General features: G+C 48.3%; 1 protein-coding gene across 2 annotated transcripts in view; it reads right to left on the bottom strand.

Annotated features, from left to right (window-relative positions):
• pudp (pseudouridine 5'-phosphatase) overlaps nt 1-22833 on the bottom strand; it is a 104213-nt gene that overhangs the window by 27189 nt on the left and 54191 nt on the right. Inside the window, exon 4 of one of the 2 annotated variants that reach the window (XM_055664815.1) lies at nt 18191-18720. The exons of the other annotated variant lie outside the window; for it this stretch is intronic. Coding sequence (XP_055520790.1) covers nt 18544-18720 — 177 coding nt within the window. The 3' untranslated portion in view covers nt 18191-18543. Of the gene's footprint in view, nt 1-18190; nt 18721-22833 lie in introns of those variants that run through there. 2 annotated transcript variants of the gene reach the window in all.

The following is a 22833-nucleotide window of genomic DNA, read 5'->3' on the forward strand; positions in this document are numbered from 1 at the left end:
CCATTGCCACGGGTACCATGTAACCCCGTGCTACCCACTCCATGGTCGGATAGTCGGCGACTAAACCCGGTTTGCCAGGTGAGGAGGGGGCTGTGGACCCCCAGCAGGACCAAAAACAAGACCTGTCAAAGGGCGGATGAGCTTCTAGCGAGCCAACGGCCACCCACACTTCAGTAGAAGTTGCGATCACTGTCGTACACGGCATTGTAAGGAACGATGATAAAACACACACACACCAACATTCTGTACTTCCAGTGGCGGACGCCCGCAGGAACTGGAGGACAGAGACGTGTGGTGCGTCCGTCACCGTTCCCGTCGGAAACCAGCGCCACTGCGTCGCTAACGTTTTTAACGATGATGAATAAAAATAATTCCCTGTCTGTGAATCGCTGGTCGGCCTGTTTACGCCAAAGATCCTATATCAAGCAAGATAGACCACTCCTGCTAAATGCAATGGTGTAGTACGCAACGGAGCGGAACGTGGGCCTTTTTTTTAATCCATTTCAGGAACCCGACCCGCCCGACCCGCAGTGTAATCAACGTTGCGGGGGAACAGTTTGTGTTAATAAATTATAATTCTGAAAATGAGGAGAAGATTTTTACCAAATAACTTTTATTTTTAGGAGGATGTTTCCGTAATCGGCTTCCGTCTCCGCGCCAGTAACTTTGCTCCGCTACGGGATCTTTGGTGCGGAGACGGAAGCCGGTTACGGAAATGTGGCCGAAAATGACCCATGAATCTGCCCATGACCGTACTAGGTCTTGTTCGTCGAGTGGGCTGTCTTGCTCGCTGTAGGATCTTTGGTTTCCGCGCTGTATCTGCGAACTAAACTAGATGCTGCAGGAAGACGTACAATAGGCTGCAAGCAGAACACATGAGTGAAAAGCTTTACTAATCGGGTAGTGATCGTGTGAATGAGATGTTCAGATCATTCAGATCATGCCAATTAGCACTTTGGAAAAGCAAACTCGATTGATAAATGTTGAGATTGATGATTACGTTAGGAGCTCAGTCGGGGTCTGCTAATTGTAGCTGGGGGAAACAATGTAATGTTTCCTCAAACAAGGGCGCAGCGGTTGAGATGCTGCCTTACAGCGCTGGAGATCTGTGTTCCATCCCGACTATGGGTGCTGTGTCTGTATGTACGGAGTTTGTACGTTCTCCCCATGACCTGTGTGGGCTCTCTCCGAGATCTTCGCTCTCCTCCCCACACTCCAGAGATGTGGGTTAATTGGCTTGGTATAAAAATGTAAATTGTCCCTAGTGTGTGTAAGCTCTGTGACCATGTGAGGGGATCGCTGGTCGGTACAGACTGGGTGGGCCGAAGTCCACGCTGTATCTCTAAACTAAACTAAACCACTCAGCAATTGGTGACTGCGGTTGAAATCCATTAAATTCCAGGCGCAAAGATCCTCAGGAATAGAAGTGTTTAAGAGGGAACTGCAGATGCTGGAAAGTCGAAGGTAGACAAAAATGCTGGAGAAACTCAGCGGGTGCAGCAGCATTTATGGAGCTCCATGCAAAGAGTTGAACAATCTCCACTATAGGAAATAGGCAACGTTTCGGGCCGAAACCCTTCCGGGTTTCGGCCCGAAACGTTGCCTATTTCCTTCGCTCCATAGATGCTGCTGCACCCGCTAAGTTTCTCCAGCATTTTTGTGTACCTCAGGGAATAGAACATGGAGCTCAGAACGTTGAACAGTAAGGCCAAAAGGTCATAAAGAATAGGAATAGAATTAGGCCATTCGGCCCATCAAGTCTACTCCACCAGGGGTGCCAGGGCGATGGCTGCCCTGCGTTTTTTCATTCTTTTTGTTATTTTTTAGTGTGTTAAAAGTTTGTTTTAATGTTCTTCAGTTTGTTTTATGTGGGGGGGGAGGGGGGAGGGGGGAGGGGGAATCCTTTATTCAACCTCCTACATTGCCGGAGGTGTGATTAATTTTTCGGATCACATTCTCCGGGCTCTGCGGCATTCCTTCGATGGAGCTGGAAGCCGCCTCGGACTGTCGTGAGCCCCACCGCGGGGCGCGGACTTTAACATCAAGAGCTCGCACTCATCTTGCAGTATAATGTGGATAAATGTGAGGTTATCCATTTTGGTGGCAAAAACAGGAAAGCAGACTATTATCTAAATGGTGGCCGATTGGGAAAGGGGGAGATGCAGCGAGACCTGGGTGTCATGGTACACCAGTCATTGAAGGTAGGCATGCAGGTGCAGCAGGCAGTAAAAAAAGCGAATGGTATGTTAGCTTTCATTGCAAAAGGATTTGAGTATAGGAGCAGAGAGGTTCTACTGCAGTTGTACAGGGTCTTGGTGAGACCACACCTGGAGTATTGCGTACAGTTTTGGTCTCCAAATCTGAGGAAGGACATTATTGCCATAGAGGGAGTGCAGAGACGGTTCACCAGACTGATTCCTGGGATGTCAGGACTGTCTTATGAAGAAAGACTGGATAGACTTGGTTTATACTCTCTAGAATTTAGAAGATTGAGAGGGGATCTTATAGAAACTTACAAAATTCTTAAGGGGTTGGACAGGCTAGATGCAGGAAGATTGTTCCCGATGTTGGGGAAGTCCAGGACCAGGGGTCACAGCTTAAGGATAAAGGGGAAATCCTTTAAAACCGAGATGAGAAGAACTTTTTTCACACAGAGAGTGGTGAATCTCTGGAACTCTCTGCCACAGAGGGTAGTTGAGGCCAGTTCATTGGCTATATTTAAGAGGGAGTTAGATGTGGTCCTTGTGGCTAAGGGGATCAGGGGGTATGGAGAGAAGGCAGGGATGGGATACCGAGTTGGATGATCAGCCATGATCATATTGAATGGCGGTGCAGGCTCGAAGGGCCGAATGCCCTCTACTCCTGCACCTATTGTCTATGTTTCTATGTTTAAGAAGGAACTGCAGATGCTGGAAAATCAAAGGTACACAAAAATGCTGGAGAACTCAGCGGGTACAGCAGCATCTATGGAGCGAAGGAAATAGGCAACGTTTCGGGCCGAAACCCTTCCGGGTTTCGGCCCGAAACGTTGCCTATTTCCTATAGTGGAGATGGTTCAACTCTTTGGGATACTGAGTTGGATGATCAGCCATGATCATATTGAATGGCGGTGCAGGCTCGAAGGGCCGAATGGCCTACTCCTGCACCTAATTTCTATGTTTCTATGTCTATGTTTCATCGGGAGAGGTTAGTCGGGAAGCTCCAACGCCGCAGAAGGTTCGACCAGCCCCGACGCCAGGTTTGATCGCCCGGCGCGGGGGTGCTGACATCCCCTCGATGTGGGAGCTCATCGCCTGAACGCGGAGGGCACGAACGCCACCGGCTACGGGAGTCAAGATCGTCCCGTCAACAGAGGCTCGAGGCCCACGACTGAGGAAGAACTAAGGGAAGGACTTGAACTTTATTTTGCCTTCCATCACAAATTCCTCGGGGTACACATCTCAGAGGATCTGTCCTGGTCCCTCAACACCTCCAAGCTGATCAAAAAGGCACAGCAGCGCCTTTACTTCCTGAGGAGGCTCAAGAAAGCCCACCCGTCCCCCCAGATCTTGACCAACTTTTACCGCTGTACCATAGAGAGCATCCTGACCACCTGCTTCACGGTATGGTACAGCAGTTGCACCGTAGCGGACAGGAAGGCACTACAACGGGTGGTGAAAACCGCGCAGCACATCATCGGTGCCCCGCTCCCTGCCATGGATGCCCTCCACCGAAAACGGTGTCTGAGACGGGCTGGGAAGATCATCAAAGACCCCTCCCACCCCAACCATGGACAGTTTGCCCTCCTCCCATCAGGGAGGCGGTACAGGAGCCTCAGGTCACGTACTAGTAGGATGAGGAACAGCTTCTACAACTATACAATCACATTGCTGAACTCGGAGTCCCGCCGATAGATTTCTCTGGTCCCTCCGTCCCCATTGTTTAATTATTCTGTATTTCTATATTGCACTATACTACGGACTGACGCTAAACTGGATTTCGTTGTACCTATACTTGCATTTGTGCAATGACAATAAAGTTGAATTGAATTAAATTGAAAAGTGAAGAATGTGTGAATTGAAAAGTGAGGAATGTGGAGGAGTCACTGTGGTGGATGTTCACATTAAAATGTGTTTTGACTGATCTGTTACTTTTAATTGTATGACTGACCTGGCCAGTGAAATTCCTCGTATGTTGCAAAACATACTTGGTGAATAAAATCTGATTCTGATTCCATTCAACCATGGCTGATCTATTTCTCCCTCCTAACCACATTCTCCTGCCTTCTCCCTTTCACCTCTGACACCTGTTATAAGGACATCAGTAGAATTAGGCCATTCAGCCCATCAAGAACGGTACAGTGGTGCAGCTGGAAGGGCTGCTGCCTCCGAATGCCAAAGTCCCGGGTTCAATTCTGACTTCGGGTGCTGTCCGCGTCTGCGTTGAGTTTGCACGTTCTCCTTGTGACTGCGTGGGTTTCCTCCGGGTCCTCCGCATTCCTCCCACATCCCAAAGACGTGCGGGTTTGTAGGTTAATTGACTCTTTGGTAAAATGCGTAGAGTGATGGGGGAAAGGATTTAATAGGAACTCGAGGGGCACCATGTTTTTTACACAAAGGGCGGTGGGTGTATGGAACGAGCTGCCGGAGGAGGTAGTTGAGGCTGGGACTATCGCAACGTTTATGAAGCATTTACACGGGGAGGATGGAATCGGCGATGATGGTGGACACGACAGGTAAGGAGCGCGTCTGGTGGGAGAGGAGAGGAGAGGGAATTAGGGTCAGACCCACCGCTAGGGTCGCCAACGTTCCCGCTCCCAAATAAGGGACAAAAGGTCAAAATACGGGACAAATTCCCCACGGCAATTCGTTGACCGACTGGGCCGTGTCTGGGTGAATGATGAGTTGGCCCCGGGTGCTGGACTGTACACAAAGCCCAGCCGGCGGGCCAGCTGAGGAGTTTTGGCCCGGGCCGCGCAAAGTCCGGCGCCCCGTCCAACTCATGAACCGATAATCGGCCGTGAGAAGGAGGGGTGGTGGTGGTGTCGGCGGTAAGCGAAGGTCCGAAGGTCGGACAGCTGGCCGGGCTGCCGACCGACCGACGGGGCCACGGGCGAGGCGCTGCTGCTGCTGCTGCTGCTGCTGCTGCACTCCATGGGCTGCACTACGTCGGGACGGGTGAGGCGGGGGCCGGACGCGGCGCTCCGACCCGGACAGTCCCCTCGACCCGAGTAGTAGCGGTCAAATACGGGACAAGGGCGGTCCCGTACGGTACAAACCAATTTGGCCCAATATACGGGACCGTTGGCAACACTACCCACCACGCTCTCGAGGTATCGGCTGCGGGAGGCTCCCATCCCCCGGGGCACAAAGGTGGACGGGCGAGGAGAGGGACGTATGTTCACTGCTCGATCCATACGTCCAAGGAAGGCAACGGTTGGAGGCCCAACAGCAGCCTGGGGCTCGCCCGGAACGGGCACCGCTCATAAGGCACAGAGCTCGGACTGGAGTTCGTAAACGATGCCAAAACATACCGCCCATTGCATGCAGGCTCAGTGGATTATTTCTGTATGCTTTGCTAAGCGGGATTGTGTTTAGGTTTGGCAATACTCCACTGGACTGTAAGAAAATAATTTCCCTGGTGCATTTGCACATGTAACGGTAATGAACCACTGAACCATTGAAATGCTGTAGCGATCGTTGCACAAGGCAGATGCTTGGTAGACACAAGGAACTGCAGATGATGGAATCTTGAACAAAACACAAAGTGCTGGAGGAACTCACCGGATCAGGCAGAATCTGTGGAGGGAATGGACAGCCAACGTTTTGGTCAAAACCCTTCATCATTCCAAAGACCCAAAATATTGCCTATCCGCTCCTTTCACAGGTGCTGCCTGACCCACTGAGTTTCTCCAGCACTTTGTGTAATGTTCACAAGCATCAGTTTGCTGATTCTGGAATTGGATGGTATGGGGGTGCAGTTGGTAGAGTTACTGGCTCACAGTGCCACAGACCCCGTTTTGATCCTGATCCCAGATAATTTTTTTTCTGGTTTAGTTTAGAGCTAATAATAATAATATTAATAATAACAATAATAATAATAATAATATATTTTATTGACATTGCACATAGGTGCAACGAGATTTGAGTATGCAGCTTCCATCCGAGTCATAACTTAAACAACTAATAACATTTAGATACCCCAAGAAACATGATTTATAAAAATGAAGAACAGTAAAGCTAAAGTGTAAATATGTCTGTGCCGGGTCGATGTGCGTGAATACAGTTCATGGTGGGGGGCACTCAGCAGGGCCGGTTCAGAGCAGCGATAGCTCTGGGGATGAAGCTGTTCCTGAGTCTGGAGGTGCGGGCGTAGAAGGCCTTGTAACGCCTGCCGGAGGGTAGGAGTTCGAACAGACTATTACAAGGGTGTGTGGATGCTGACGGCCTTCCTGAGCCACCGTGTGTAGTAGATGCCCTCCAAGGCTGGTAGCTGTGTCAGGCTGGTAGCTGTGTCTAGGGGTAGCTGAGTCTAGGGCTCGTAGCTAAGTTTAGGGGTGAGGCATTTAGAACGGACACGAGGAAATACATTTTCTCACAGAGAGTGGTGAGTCTGTGGAATTCTCTGCCTCAGAGGGCGGTGGAGGCCGGTTTTCTGGATGCTTTCAAGAGAGAGCTAGATAGGGCTCTTAAAGATAGCGGAGTCAGGGAATATGGGGGAGAAGGCAGGAACGGGATACTGATTGGGGACGATCAGCCATGATCACATTGAATGGCAGTGCTACCTCGAAGGGCCGAATGGCCTACTCCTGCACCTATTGTCTATTGAGATACAGTGTGGAAACAGGCTCTTCGGCCCACCGAGTCCGTACCGACCAGCGATCCCCGCACACTTACACAGTCCTTCACACACTAGGGACAATATACAATTTTACCATAGCCAATGAACCCACAAACCTGTACGTCTTTGGAATACGGGAGGAAACCGGACCACCTGGAGAAAACCCACGCAGGTCACGGGGAGAAGGTACAAACTCCGTGTAGACTGGCACCCGTAGTCGGCATCGAAGCCGGGTCTCTGGCGCTGCCAAGCAGCAAGTCTACCGCTGCTCCACCGTGCCACCAATACTGTCGGATACTGTCAATGTTGGAGTTTGCACGATCTTCCTGTGACTGTGTGGGTTTCCTCTGCGTAATCCAGTTTCCTCCCACATCCCAAATACTGGCAGGTCTGTAGGTTGATTGGCCCAGGGAGTGGATGATGTGTCGGGACTTTGTGTCGAAAGTAGAATAACATGGAACCAGGGTAAACGGGTGAATGGTGCAAACTTGGCGGGCCAAAGGGCCTAATTTTCATACCACCAGCTATGCATTTGATTTCACAGTCAGAAACAAAGTAACGCACAACTCATACAAATTCAAAGTACTCAGCCAATTTCATGCTTGATATTCAAGTCCACCTGACCAGAATGCGCAGTTTGTGACGACTGCCATTGATTCATTGGAATGCAAAATCCACATCCGTCTGCATTAGATTACAAATGTTTTTACAGTCATATACACACAGTGGCGATAGAGGTGCTTTAGCCCAACCCATCCATGCCAACCAAGATGCCCCAGCTAAACTCATCTCAGTTGTCTGCAAGTGATCCTCAGTCTAAACTACCTATGTTTAAGAAGGAACTGCAGATGCTGGAAAAATTGAAGGTCGATATAAATGCTGGTGAAACTCAGCGAGAAACTCACTTTGAAGAAGGAAGGGTCTCAACCCGAAACATCACCTATTCCTTCGCTCCATAGATGCTGCCTCACCCGCTGAGTTTCTCCAGCATTTTTGTCTACCTGTAAACTACCTAAACCACCTTACAGGCTGTAGAGGCCAAGTGAATGGATATTTTTAAAGTAGCGATAGATAGATTCTTGATTAGTACGAGTGACAGGGGTTATGGGGAGAAGGCAGGAGAATGGGGTTTGGAGGGAGAGGTAGATCAGCCATGATTGAATGGCAGATTACTTCCCTGCTGTTGTATTCTAGCCCTCATGATATAAATGGCAGCATTGCGTTTGCCGACTTTATTACCGATTCGACTTCCAGGTTAACTTTTTGGGAATCCTGCACCTTTATTCCCGAGTCCCAAGAAAGAAAAAAAAGGCTTTCTGTTCAGCTACAGGAGGCAACCTGTGCAACTTCAGAAATGCAACATCCTCAGACACCAAATTGTTATTTCTGATCTGTGGGGATGGAGAATCAATGGCTTATACAGAACAGGCAACCCTGTCGTGTAGGAAGGAACTGCAGATGCTGGTTTAAACCGAAGACAGACACAAAATGCTGGAGTAACTCAGCGGGACAGGCAGCGTCTCTGGAGAGAAGGAAGAGGTGACGTTTCGGGTCGAGACCTTTCTTCGGACTGATCATCCGGAGATGCTGCCCGTCCCGCTGAGTTGCTCAAGCATTTTTGTGTCTGATTTAAGGGCCTGTCCCACTTACGCGACTTCCGGTAGGCGGCGCGACTCTGGTCAGCAGCGGCCTCTGCAGTCTGTCCGCGTTTTTATTATTTTCTGTCTGTGTTTTAATGTAGTTTTTGTTATTTTTTGTTGGGGTGTGTGTGTGGGGGGTGGGGGAGGGGGGTGGGAGGGGGGGGGAAACTTTTTAAATCTCTCCCTGCACTGGAGACCCGACCTTTTCTCGTCGGGTTTCCGTTGTCGTTGAGGCCGCAACGAGGAGCGGCCTCCAACAGGAAGAAGCCGGGGACTCTGGTGCTACTCACCGTCGCCGTCGCGGGGCTGGCCGAGTCCGGAACGGTTGGAGCGGAGGAGGAGCGCTGCTGCTGCTGCTGCTGCTGCTGCTGCTGCTGCTGCCGATGCCGCTGCTGAGTCGGAGGCTGCTACTGCGGGTCTGCGGACGGCGGCACCGGGAGCCCGCGGATCCCTGGAGGGAGACCGCTTTTCGGGGCTCCTGCAACGGCGAATTCTCCCGCCCGTGTTGCGGGGTTGAAGAGCTCCTGGAGCGGGGCCTCACTACACCGCCCCGCGCGGCTGGAATGGCCGCGGGACTTTGCGAGCGCACGCCGGGGGCTCCAACGCCAAGACCCGGTGTGCGACCTCGCACCACCCGGCGTGGCTTTAATGGCCGCAGGACAATCGCCATCGCCAGCCGGGGGCTTTGACTTTGACTGACATCGGGGGGGGGAGAGTGCAGTGGAGAGATAAGTTTTTTTTGGCCTTCCATCACAGCTATGTGATGGATGTTTATGTAAAATGTAATTATGTTGTGTCTGGGGTCTATTTGTGTGTAATGTATGGCTGCAGAAACGGCATTTCGTTTGGACCTCCAGGGTTCCAAATGACAATTAAATTGACTCTTGACTCTTGACTCTCTTGACTCTTGACTCTTGACTCTTTTCTGTGACTACCGGCACCTGTCATTGGTCTCCGAAAATTCAGCGGCGATCAGAAAGATGCTAAGACTGTTCGGGTAACTAGGAGATCTCTCACGCCCATACAGGCGACCCCTGGTGACGTGTCGCGGGGTGTCACTAGGGGACATGTCGCCAGGGGTCGCCTGTATGGTCGTGAGTAGTCACTTAAAGAGTCGTAGCGTCTCTTTCTGGTCGCCACTGAATTTTCGGCAACTTATGACGGGTGCCAACAATCGCCGAAAAGGTTGTGTAAGTGGGACAGGCCCTTGAGCTTTGGTTTTTCCTCATGTTTTGTCAGCTGACAATCACTTCGAATTGTTCATCACAGAAGGTGCAGAGGCCTGCCGAAAAGATAAGGAAATTGGAAGGCACACTGACGCCAGCCAACGTCCCAGGTTCAATCCCGATCTCGGGTGATGTCCGTGTGTGGTTGTTAGACGTTCTCCCTGGAACCTCCTGGACTTTCTCCAGGTGCTCGGGTCTCCTCCCACATCCCAAAGACGTGCGTGTTTGTAGGTTGACAAAAGTGCTGGAGAAACTCAGCGGGTGAGGCAGCATCTATGGAGCGAAGGAAATAGGCAATGTTTCGGGCCGAAACCCGGAAGGGTTTCGGCCCGAAACTTTGCCTATTTCCTATAGTGGAGATTGTTCAACTCTTTGCATGGAGCGAATGAAATAGGCAACGTTGCCTATTTCTTTCGTTCCATAGATGCTTCACTCCATAGATGCTGCCTCACCCACTGAGTTTCTCCAGCATTTTTGTCGACCTTCGATTTTCCAGCATCTGCAATTCCTTCTTAAACATGTTTGTAGGTTAATTGCCCCTAGTGTGTTGGGAGTGGATGAGAAAGTGGAATGATATAGAATTAGTGTGAACTGATGATCGATGGTCGGCGTGGATGCAGTGGGTCGAAGGGCCTGTTTTTTCGTGCTGTATCTTTCAATTAATCTTTTAAAAAACTGGGTAAAGGGTTTGAAAGTGGTGAACTGACTTTGATTCTTGTACCCCATGAGGCTTCTCGGATCTTGCTAAAACCTACAATCACCTAGCTTCTGAATTCACAATGTGGACTTAAGTGCTGGTATTACAATGAAGTAAAGTGCAGACTGATGTAAAATGGCCAGAGGATCCACAACCGAGTGTAATTTACTTCCTTCTGAGTGTAATTCATCAATGCCTGTTCTGATGAATAAATGTAAAAGGTGTTCACACATTGAGAGCCTGACTCTTTCCATCTTCAATATGTTAATGTGTACAGCATTTGTGAACGTGCCCGTAAATGAAATGTATGCCAGAGCTCTTCAGACACTAAACAATTTAAGCTTCAGGCGAAGTAAATCTTACTCCCAGCGTTTATTCAAGAATACATGGGACTCGCACACTACTTAGAACGCATTTAATAATTAGTGAAACAGTATCAAGAATTGATACACAATAGATATGACCACCACCGCCACAAATTGAGAGAAAATAATTAAAATATATTCTGAAGACATCTTATAACCTTCTTATGAATAAAATGATATTCATTTGTCACTGCCATTTGGCTGATACAAAGTCAATCATAACTCTAACAGTATCTAATTCGAACAAAGTCCGACATTTGCAAACCTTAAAAACATCCAAATGGTATTTTTCAAACCAGAACTAGATGTAATAGATGGAGATATTTTTGTGTGACTACCTGTGCTCCTCGAATTGAGGGTCTTTGGATTAGTGCGTTTCCAGCTCCAGGAAACTCCAGCGTGGGCTGAAGGGCCTGTTCCTGTGCTGGAGTTTTCTAATTGGAAACTAATTGGTGAAATTGGAAGCAGAGTTAAGCTCCTTCTACTCTAGCCCAGTGTATATCACACCCCTCATTCAGTAGTTTTACATTTCAATAACTAGTAAATATAAATGTTTCCATCAGTTATCATGATGAGCGTTTGATGACGCTGGGCCTGTACTCACTGCAGTTTAGAAGGACGAGGGGGGGGACCTCATTGAAACTTACCGAATGGTGAAAGGCCCAGACGGAATGGATGTGGAGAGGATGTTTCCACCAGTGGGAGAGTCTAGGACCAGAGGCCACAGCCTCGGAATAAAAGGAGGTACCTTTAAAAAAGAGACGAGGAGGAATTTCGTTAGCCCGAGGGCGGTGAATCTGTGGAATTCATTGCCACAGGCAGCTGTGGAGGCCAAGTTAGTGGATATTTTTATGGTGGAGATTCACAGATTCTTGATTAGTAAGAATGTCAAGGGATGTGGGGAGAAGGCAGGAGAATGGGGTTAGACATAGATCAGCCATGATTGAATGACGGAGTAGACTCGATGGCCCAAATGGCCTAAATCCACTCCGATGACCTACAAACGTATTCATAATAATGTGAGCGATGGAAATTGAATGATTTTATAGTTTAGCAGCATTGGGCAAATAAACAATAAAAGGTCCATATCTATTAGGAATTGGAATATAGAGCCCTGAGTGATGTGTGCTTGAGTGACCCATCTACATTGGAGAGTCTACGGGTAATCCCATATAGTGCATATATCCTCACAATCACTTGAATTATATACTTTGAGGTAATTTTTCACCCCTCCATCCGACATCACAGAACAACGACAGAACATCTGATGAAAGATAACACACTTGAAACATGAACAGTACTTCGGTGAGACAAGGAACTGCAGTTAGACACGAGGTGCTGGAGCAACTCAACGGGTCAGGCAGCATCCGTGGAGAAAAGGAGTTTTGAGTCCGTTTCCTTCTTCAGACTGACGGGGTGGAGGGACTGAATGTAGGAAGAGGACTGGCAACAGATGACCTCAGGAAGGGTGGAGCTCATAATGGTCCATTGCTGGCTGGTAACGAAGGGTTAACAGGGATGCGAACAGTGATCTAGAACTGATGGGACGACTAGGGTGGGGGGTAAATGAGGGAACGCAAGGGTTACTTGAAAATAAAGAAATCAATGTTCATACCGCCTGGTTGAACGCTGCTCAAGCGGAATGAGGTGCTGTTCCCTCCAATTTGCGCTGGGCCTCACTCTGACAGTGGAGGAGGCCCAGGACAGAAAGGAAGGGGAGTTGAAATGTTCGGCAACCGTGATATCGTGCAGGCCAAGTAGGGTCTCGACCCGAAATATCGCCTATTCCCTTTCTCCAAAGATGTTGCCTGAGGCACTGAGTTCCTCCAGCATTTTATGTATGGCTTCAGAATAAGCTAGAAAAAACCCCAAAAGACACAAAGTGCTGGAGTAACTGAGCGAGTCAGGCAGGCAGCGTCTCTGGTCATGGCTAGGTGACGTTTCGGGTCAGGACCCCTTCGTCAGAATTATTGTGGTGGCGGGGAAGGGGGGGGGGGGTTGTGGGGGAGAGAGACCAGGAAGAGAACTCAGTGGGTGGAATATGGAATGAGCTGCCAGAGGAGGTAGCTGAGGCAGAAACATTGAAAAGGCAACTGGACAGGTACTGAATGGGAAAGGTTTAGAGGGATATGGGCTAAATGCGGGCAGGTGGGGCTAGTGTAGATGGGGCACCTTGGTCGGCATGGGCAAGTTGGGCCGAAGGGCCTGTTTCCCCGCTCAATGACTCTGTGAAGTGGGGGGGGGGGGGGGGGGGGGGGGGGAAAGCCTGGCAAGTGATAGGTACTTCTCTTACCACAGAGGCTGCCTGACCAACTGAGAGTTTCCAGTGCTTTCAGTTTTTATTTCAGATTTTCAGCATCTGCAGTTTTTAATTAAATTTTACATTGGGTTGGGGATGAGCATCGAAGTCAAAGAGGGAATTATCATTAATATATCCATAGAAAACAGGCCACATAGCCATAATTATAGATTTAGACACAGAATGCTGGAGGGTAGGAAGGAACCGCAGATGCTGGTTTAAACCAAAGATAGACCCAAAATGCTGGAGGAACTCAGCGGGACATGCTGCCTCTATGGAGAGAAGGAATGGGTGATGTTTCGGGTCGAGACCCTTCTTCAGACTAGAGTCAGGGGAAAGGGAAAGGAAAGATATAGATGGTGAGGTAGAGAGATATAGAACAAATGAATGAAAGATATGCAAAGAGTAACGATGTTATAGGAAACAGGCCCCAGTCACTGTACATCCTCCCCACCATGAGGAAGATGCTTCACAGCTACTTGCAGAGTGCCCTCGGCTGACACACCGCATCAAAGTAGTCACGAACGCTAAAACACAAGTGCCTGAAACCTAAAATAAAAGCAGAAAGTGATGTAGACATTCAGCAAGTCAGGGCTACCGATGAAAGGTTATCGACCTGAATTATCTCTCTGCAGGGTTGCTGCCTAACCCGCTGAGTTCTCCAGCATTTGCTGTTTCTATAACATGTCACGAGGGAGCAGGAGGCTGGGGAGAGATGCCTGTGAGAAGAAAAACACACAGCCACTGATCGCAACCATTTAAAAAAAAAAAAATTCTGATCTCGGAATTCAGATCACAGGCTGAAACAATGCATTGGTGATTTGTACTGCCGCCTTGATAATTGCGAGCTGGTTGATGAGAACGCTGCACTATTTTACAATGTATCTGGCCTCCGCTGAGCATCGATTATTATTTGCTAACGAACGCCAACTGGGAGGTAATCAGCTGGAAAGTGACTCTTTCAATCCGATTTAAAAGGTATGAAGGATTGCGTGAGTTCTCACAGAAACGTAGCGAAATCAAACGGGGAATAAAGATGGAGGAGCAAGGGGGCAGCTTACGGCCCAGCGGTATGAACGTTGAGTTCACCAATTGCATTCCCTCCACCCCCCCCCTCCCCCAAACCATAGTCGTCCTAGTTCCATTGTTTAAGAAAGAACTGCAGATGCTGGAAAAATCGGTTGACGAAAATGCTGGAGAAACTCAGCGGGTGAGGCAGCATCTATGGAGCGAAGGAATAGGTGACGTTTCGTCCCGAAACGTCACCTATTCCTTCGCTCCACAGATGCTGCCTCATCCGCTGAGTTTCTCCGTCATTTTCTGTCTACCAGTTTCATTTTTCGCATCCATGCATCCCTTCATTATCATCCATCCCGTGTCAACAATGGACCATTGTGGGCTCCACCTTTCCTTGGTCATCTGTTGTTGCCGGCCCCGATTTGTTCTGGCCTTCTCCTACCCCCCCCCCTACAGTTCCACCACCTCTACTTTCAAGGGGCCTGTCCCACGGTAAGAGTTCATTCAAGAGCTCGCCCGAGTTTTTAAAAAAATCAAACTCGTGGTAAGCACGTAGAATGTACGTCAGAGCTCGGCGACGTCTCTCAGTAGCTCGTAACGCTAACGGCAGGTACTCGGGAAACGCGGTAAGCTCGTGAAGACCCGTGAAGATTTTTCAACGTTGAAACTCAGCGGGTGAGGCAGCATCTATGGAAGGAAGGAAATAGGCAACGTTGCCTATTTCCTTCGCTCCATGCAAAGAGTTGAACAATCTCCACTATAGGAAATAGGCAACGTTTCGGGCCGAAACCCTTCCGGGTTTCGGCCCAAAACGTTGCCTATTTCCTTCGCTCCACAGATGCTGCCTCATCCACTGAGTTTCTCCACCAATTTTTGTCTACATGTTGAAAAATGTCCACGAGAGCCCCGAGTGCCTACGAGCGGCTATTAACGTAATTCTCCGAGTTCGAATCAGGGGAAACTCGGGAGAGCTCTTGAATTAGCTCGTACAGTGGGACAGCCCCTTTAGTCTGAAGAAGGGTTCCGAACCAAAACGTCACCCGTTCCTTCTCTCCAGAGATGCTGCCTGACCCGCTGAGTTGCTTCAGGGGACAGTCGGCGTTTCGGCTCGAGACCCTCCGGACTACTAGCTCTCCACAGCTTAGGGTTTGACTGAGAACAGTACTTGACGCAGCGGAAAATTGTTGGATATCAATGGTGAAAGACACCGTTCTCATTCCACAAACAGAAGTAACTTAACAAAACACATGAATTTACACTGGTCAATGCACTGGATCTGAACTCTGAAATGGCGCATGGCAACCTAGTCTTGGTTATTCGTGAGTTCAAAGTTGGAGGAGACCGTGAATGGCAATCCGTAAAAAATAAACAACAGGGACCCTTGTACCAGAAAAAAACAAAAGTGACCCCTGTATCTGGGAAAAAACCAATAGGAATCCTTGTATCAGAAAAACCATTAAGGGCCTGTCCCACTTACACAACTTTTTTGGCGACTGCCGGCACCCGTCATAGGTCGTTGCAGGTCACCGAAAATGTTCCAACATGTTGAAAATCCAGCGGCGACCAGAACAAGGTACGACTCTTTGGGCGACTACTCACAACCATACAGGCTTCATCCTGCGACATGTCGCCAGGGTGTCGCTTGTATGGTCGTGAGAGGTCTCCTAGTCACTCAAAGAGTCGTAGTGTCTTGCTGATCGCCGCTGGATTTTCAACATGTTGAAAATTTTCAGTGACCTATGACGGGTGCCGGCAGTCGCCGAAAAAGTTGCGTAAGTGGGACAGGCCCTTTAGGAACCCTTGTGCCGAAAACCAATGGGACTCTTGTACCAACATAAAGTCCACTAGGGATCCTGGTATCAGCAAAGGAATAGTGGCCCCTCGTACCAGAGCAATACGGACCCTTGCATCAGCAAGTTCGATAGGGCCCTAGTACCAGAAAGCCAACAGGGATCTTTGTATCAGAAAACCAATAGATATCCATGTGCCACAGACACCAATACACAGAGAGAGGGTGGTAGGTTTTACATGTTAGGGTGGCAGGGAATCAGAACACAGGGGTCATAAGCTTAAGGTGAGAGGGGAAAGATTTAATAGGAACGGAGGAGCAACGTTTTTTACTCAGAGCATGGTGGGTGTATGGGACGAGCTGCCAGAAGAGGTAGTTGAGTCAGGTACAATCACAACGTTTAATACACATTTATGACAGGTACATTGGTAGGATAGGTGTAGAGGAAAATGGGCAGGTGGGACTAGTGTAGATGGGGCATGTAGGTCAGTGTGGGCAAGTTGGGCCAGACTCCATGGCTCTAATATATTGCGTCAATCCTTATATTTTGTGACTTAAACACAAAGCAGCTGATCGAATGGCCACAAGATCTCCCATTGATTCATCACCAATGTAAATTAAATCTGAAATTACGCATTCTTTTAGTTTACAGTCACAGCACCAGAGCTTCCTCTCCGTTTTGCAAGTTGAATTAAATGCTGAGATGTAAACCCAGACTGGGGTAAAGGTTTGGATGCCACTACGGAGAGGGTCCAGAGGAGACTTGATCCCAGGAACGATTGAATTAAAGTATGATGAGCATTGGACAGCGCTGTACTCGTTAATGAGATTAGAAGGATGAGGGGGGACCTCATTGAAAGTGTTACCGAATAGTGAAAGGCCTGAAAGGAGTGGATGTGGAGAGGGTGTTTCTACTCGTGGGAGAAACTAGGACCAGAGGCCGTTGCCTCAGGATAAAAAGACATTCCTTTCGAAAGATGAGAAGGAATTTCTTTGGTAAGAGGGTGGTGAATCGGTGCAATTCATTGCCACAGAAGGCTGCAGAGGCCGTCAATGAATATTATTTAAGGCGGAGTCCGATAGATTCGTGATTAGAATGGGTGTCTGTGGGGAGAAGGCAAGAGACTGGGGTTGAGAGGGAAAGATAGGTCAGCCATGATTGAATGGCGGAGCAGGCTTGATGGCCTAATTCTGCAACTAGAACTTAAGAACTTTTGGTGCAGAGGTCAGCTTGACTTTACCATGTTCAAGAAGGAACTGCAGATGCTGGAAAATCGAAGGTAGACAAAAATGCTGGAGAAACTCAGCGGGTGTAGCAGCATCAATGGAGCGAAGGAAATAGGCAACGTTGCCTATTTCCTTCGCTCCATGCAAAGAGTTGAACAATCTCCACTATAGGGTGATTTCACCAAATGTCAAATGAGCGTAGATCCCCCCTCACGTGACCGAAAATTTTAACTGGAGGACATATGTCACTTCGGTACATGTTAGTGAATGGGGAAACACGCACTTTCCCACCCGTTAAAAACATGGAAAACGGCCGATTTTTGAGCTGAATTTACTGTGCTAGTCGGGGTGACCGTGAAGCACAGCGACCTAAATTTTCAGGCAAAAAAAAAGATAGAAAGTAAGGTAATTACAAGAGGGAACTGAAGGTGAAAAACAGCGGAAGTGAACAGCGGACATTTGCCGTGGAGATTTAAAGATCCAAAATATTGGGAATTATCGCATTTACTCGCTGAATTTCATCAAAAGTAATGCATTATTAACTTACTTTTGATGAAATTCAGCGAGCAAACGCGATAATTCCCGATATGTTGGATCTTTAAATCTCCACGGCAAATGTCGGCTGTTCACTTCCGCTGTTTTCCACCTTCAGTTCCCTCTTGCAATTACCTTACTTTCTATCCTTTTTTTTGCCTGAAAATTTAGGTCGCTGTGCTTCACGGTCACCCCGACTAGCACAGTAAATTCAGCTAAAAAATCGGCCGTTTTCCATGTTTTTAACGGGTGGGAAAGTGCATGTTTCCCCATTCACTAACATGTACCGAAGTTACATATGTCCTCCAGTTAAAATTTTCGGTCACGTGAGGGGGGATCTACGCTCATTTGACATTTGGTGAAATCACCCTATAGGAAATAGGCAACGTTTCGGGCCGAAACCCTTCCGGGTTTCGGCCCGAAACGTTGCCTATTTCCTTCGCTCCATAGATGCTGCTGCACCCGCTGAGTTTCTCCAGCATTTCTATCTACCTTCGATTTTCCAGCATCTGCAGTTCCTTCTTAAACACGGTAAAGTCAAGCTGACCTCTGCACCAAAAGTTCTTAAGTTCTAGTTGCAGAATTAGGCCATCAAGCGTATTGCCCGAAACGTTGCCTATTTCCTATAGTGGAGATTGTTCAACTCTTTGCATGGAGCGAAGGAAATAGGCAACGTTGCCTATTTCCTTCGCTCCATAGATGCTGCTGCACCCGCTGAGTTTCTCCAGCATTTTTGTCTACCAGCTTGACTTTTACTGTCGGGGATCAGAATACTACACTGGTCGTCGGGTGTTGCAATTGTAAAAACGATTGGGAAGGATTGGATGAGAGGGGCACCAGCAGCACGGACGAATGGTCTTCCTCCCACGACCAAGGCCAGAGAACGAAGGACCAACCCACACACTCTGCGCCTGGAGACTGGCTGAGAGACTAATCATACGCAGGTAAACCAAACAATTCCGGCTTGAAGTCCTCCAGCGACTTGAGTACCAGGGTTGCCGACTTTGTGAGCTCCGGGTCCAGCTGGGGGTCTGGAACGTGGACCACCTGCATCCCCGCTGTCAACGCTGCAGTCACTCCATTCGGGGAATCTTCAAACACAAGGCACTGGGCGTGGAGAGAACAAAGCATTTTGTTGAGTAAACAACACACAGATTCACCTTCAATCCCCCAGCACACACACACGTATCACGGCTTTCCCCACACACAATCTTACAGACACTCATTCTTCTTGGGTTTTACCAACCTTCCATTGACTCCATTTACACCTCGCGCTGCCTCGGCAAGGCCAGCAGCATCATCCAGGACCAGTCGCACCCCGGCCACTCCCTCTTCACCCCATTAGGCAAAAAGTACAGAAATGTGAAAACACACACCTCCAGATTCAGGGACTGTTTCTTCCCAGCTGTTATCAGGCAACTGAACCATCCCGCCACAACCAGAGAGCAGTGCTGAACTACTATCTACCTTATGGGTGACCCTCGGACGATCCTTGATCGGACTTTGCTAGTTTTACCTTGCACTAAACGTTATTCCCTTATTCATGCATCTATACCCTGTCAATGGCTCAATTGTAATAATGTATATACAAAATGCTGTAGTAACTCAGCGTGACGGGCAGCATCTCTGGAGCGAAGGAATAGGCGACGTTTCAGGTCGAAACTGAAGGTCACTTTGTGGTGTTTAAGAGGCCTTTAGATGGGCACATGAGTGGAGGGATACAGAGTTTGACCAGCTTATCAAAAACTTGAGAGCATAGCTTTAAGGTGAAGGGGGCAAAGTTTAAAGGAAGTGCAGCGTAGGTTTACAAGGTTTATTCCCGGGATGGCGGGACTATCATATGCTAAGAGAATGGAGCGGCTGGACTTGTATACTCTGAAGTTTAGAAGGATAAGGGGAGATCTTATTGAAACATAAGGTTATTAAGCATTTGGACATTCTAGAGACAGGAAACATGTTCCCGATGTTGGGGGAGCCCAGAACCAGGGGTACACAGTTTAAGAATAAGGGGGTGAGCCATTTAGAACGGAGACGAAGAAACACTTTTTCTCACAGAGAGTTGTGAGTCTCACAGGGTGATGGAGGCCGGTTCTCTGGATACTTTCAGGAGAGAGCTGGATGGGGCTCCTAAAGATAGCGGAGTCAGGGGATATGGGGAGAAGGCAGGAACGGGGTACTGTTTGGGGATGATCAGCCATGATCACATTGATTGGCGGTGCTGGCTCGAAGGGCCGAATGGCCTCCTCATGCACCTATTGTCTATTGTCATTCTGATATTTTGTCTAATTCTCCTCCATGCCTGTTAATGGGGAGAATGAATGACAGTGGACGCCTGAATGACAGTGAATATCATAGCTAATTAACTAGCCTGATATAATACCTGATGGCAGTAGGAGACAGCAATCCTACAGTTTCCCACCCTCTCTTCATTTCCCTCTCTCTTTCCTGGAGTGGGGGGTGGGGGGGGGGGGTGTTTGGGCTAATTAAGCCCCCCTGATCTCCAACCCGGGCCCCAATAATCAGTTTCCAACCAAGCACATTTCTTTCCCACAGTGCACAATTACCGCACGATCAAATAAGTGACACTTGGCTTGCTTCGATGAAAGGATGAAATACAAATTGCTAGATGTAACACGGAGAAGAGAAAAAATACAAGATGAAGCAGATTTCTTTATGTTTTTTTCCTCCCGACTTTAAATGAAGAATGTCACCCCATCATCTTCCAGAAGTGAAGGGAGCTGATTAGTGTATTTTGATCTAAAAACAGGCACAATCCCATTCCTCTTTTATCAACATGTTTTGCACTGGCTCAGTAGAAATCCTGCTAGCGGCATTTCTATTAAGACTTCCCTCCTCTTCCTTGAAGCACGGCTGTATCGTCCCCCCCCCCCCCCCCCAGCCTTGACCTTGACCTTGAAGGCCTTGCGATTTTTGTTTTCTGTTACAAAATGCGTCTCAATTATAGGGTTTTTGCAGAGGCTAATATTTCTGTGACAGCAAGCAACCCCTTAGAAGGAGCCTTTTACCACGCACAAGACTGTCAGACTCCTTTAATGTTTTCAGAGCTTTGAACAATATCCACGTCAAAGAGAAGGAAAAGAAAAGCAGCCCTTGCCAACTGGCTTTGACGCTCAGTGCCTGCCTATCCACTCTGCAGAATTAAGTCGGACTCCCTTGAAATCCCTGTGTCCAGTGATGAAAGCTCTCTCTAAACGCTCGACTGTGATACGGCCCGACTTTTGCGGGTAAGCTTAAAAGCTGCACAAAATAGCATTAGCAGGCCCTTCAGAAACACTTTGTATCCAGACAGTGCACAGAAATGCACTTGACAAGCCTTGCAAAGACGAACCTAATTGACTTCCGTGATGTCACGGATCTTGTTTGCAACCAACCAATTATTACCCGAGCAAGATGCATAATGGAGGGACTTAGCTAATTCCCTGAAACTAGAGGCAATTAAAACTCTTCATTACCGAGGAAGCCAAGCTAATGACCCATAATCATTACATTTATTTGTTACAGCAAATATATATAGGCATCAAGGATGGTCTTTGTGCTTTGATTTTGACAATACTGTAAGATGTTAATACCTCTTCAGAATCGAGGGAAGGATGCGTGCCAACTTTGACGTGGAAGGGGAGGATCCCCTGTATCACACACACACACACACACAAACTGTCAATGTCATAGAGAGATCTGGCAGCTGCATATCAGATAATGCATCAAAGTTTTCCCTCAGCTTCAGCCTGTAAAGATAGGGACAAAATCAAGCTTGCATTCATCCGGGAGCCTCCTATTATGGATTTCAATCAAAGGGCATCCGTGTGACAAAGCTAAAATCTTCTTCCCAGTCACGTCCACCCCATTAATTATTCCAAGATGAAGAATTATGAATTCTGCCGCACAGAATATTGATCCTGGATTGTAGGATCCCCGTGCAAGGACAAACCCCACACTCGCTCTGTAATTCTCAGCTGTGAGAGCAACTCCGATTTAATGTTTAAGGAAGGAACTGCAGATGCTGGAAAAATCAAAGGCAGACAAAAGTGCTGGAGAAACTCAGCGGGTGCGGCAGCATCTATGGAGCGAAGGAAATAGGCAACGTTTCGGGCCGAAACCCGGAAGGGTTTCGGCCCGAAACGTTGCCTATTTCCTATAGTGGAGATGGTTCAACTCTTTGCATGGAGTGAAGGAAATAGGCAACGTTTCGGGCCGAAACCCTTCTTCAGACTGATTGACATTGTTTTGTCTGGAATGTTGGGGACCTGGTAGAAGTGCATAAAACTGTGTGAGGCGTAGATAGGGTAGACAGTCAGAACCTTTTCCCAGGAAGGGAAAAAGCAAATGCCGAGGGCAGAGTTACATTTAGTTTAGTTACATTTTAACATGAGTTACATTTACATTGCAGAAGAAAAGCTCTTCGGCCCATCGAGCCCCTGCTAACCAGCAATTACCATACACTAGCGCTATCCTACACTAAGGACAATTTATATATTTTTCCCCGAACCAATTAACCCTCAAACCCGTACATCTTTGGAGCATGGGTGGAAACAGATGCACCCGGGGAAAACCCACACGGTCAAACCTGTAGTTTGTCAGCAACAACAGTCAGGAACAAACCCGGGTCTCTGGCGCTGCAAGGCAGCAGCGGTCTTAAGCTGCCACTGTACCGCACCTAACATGATTCCATCTTTGCTCCTTACATGGTTCCACAGATAAGATGCAGCAGGGTTCTATTTCCAGTTGAAGTGACTCAGTGAAGGTGAGACGCCGCAGACACTGGATGTCATGAAGCAAAAACGTAAAATGTTGTAAACACCCAGGCCAGCCAGGTTGGGCAACACATTGGTGCAGCTGGTAGAGCTGCCACCTCACATTGCCCCTAACTCAGCTGTCGGTGTGTGGAGTTTCCACATTCTCCCTGTGACCTCGTGGGATTCCTCCGCCTGCTCTGGTTTCCTCCCGCGTCCCAAAGACATGCGGGATGTGGGTTTGTCAGTTAATTGCCCTCAAGGCGTGGGAAGTGGATGAGAAAGTTGGATATCATGTAATTAGTGTGAATGGGTGATCAATGAAGAAGGGTCTCGACCCAAAACGTCACCTATTCCTTCGCTCCATAGCAGGTGAGGCAGCATCTATGGAACGAAGGAAATAGGCAACGTTGCCTATTTCCTTCGCTCCATGCAAAGAGTTGAACAATCTCCACTATAGGAAATAGGC

This window comes from Leucoraja erinacea, chromosome 45 (genome assembly GCF_028641065.1).
Source record: "Leucoraja erinacea ecotype New England chromosome 45, Leri_hhj_1, whole genome shotgun sequence".
Classification (NCBI taxonomy): Eukaryota; Metazoa; Chordata; class Chondrichthyes; order Rajiformes; family Rajidae; genus Leucoraja; species Leucoraja erinaceus.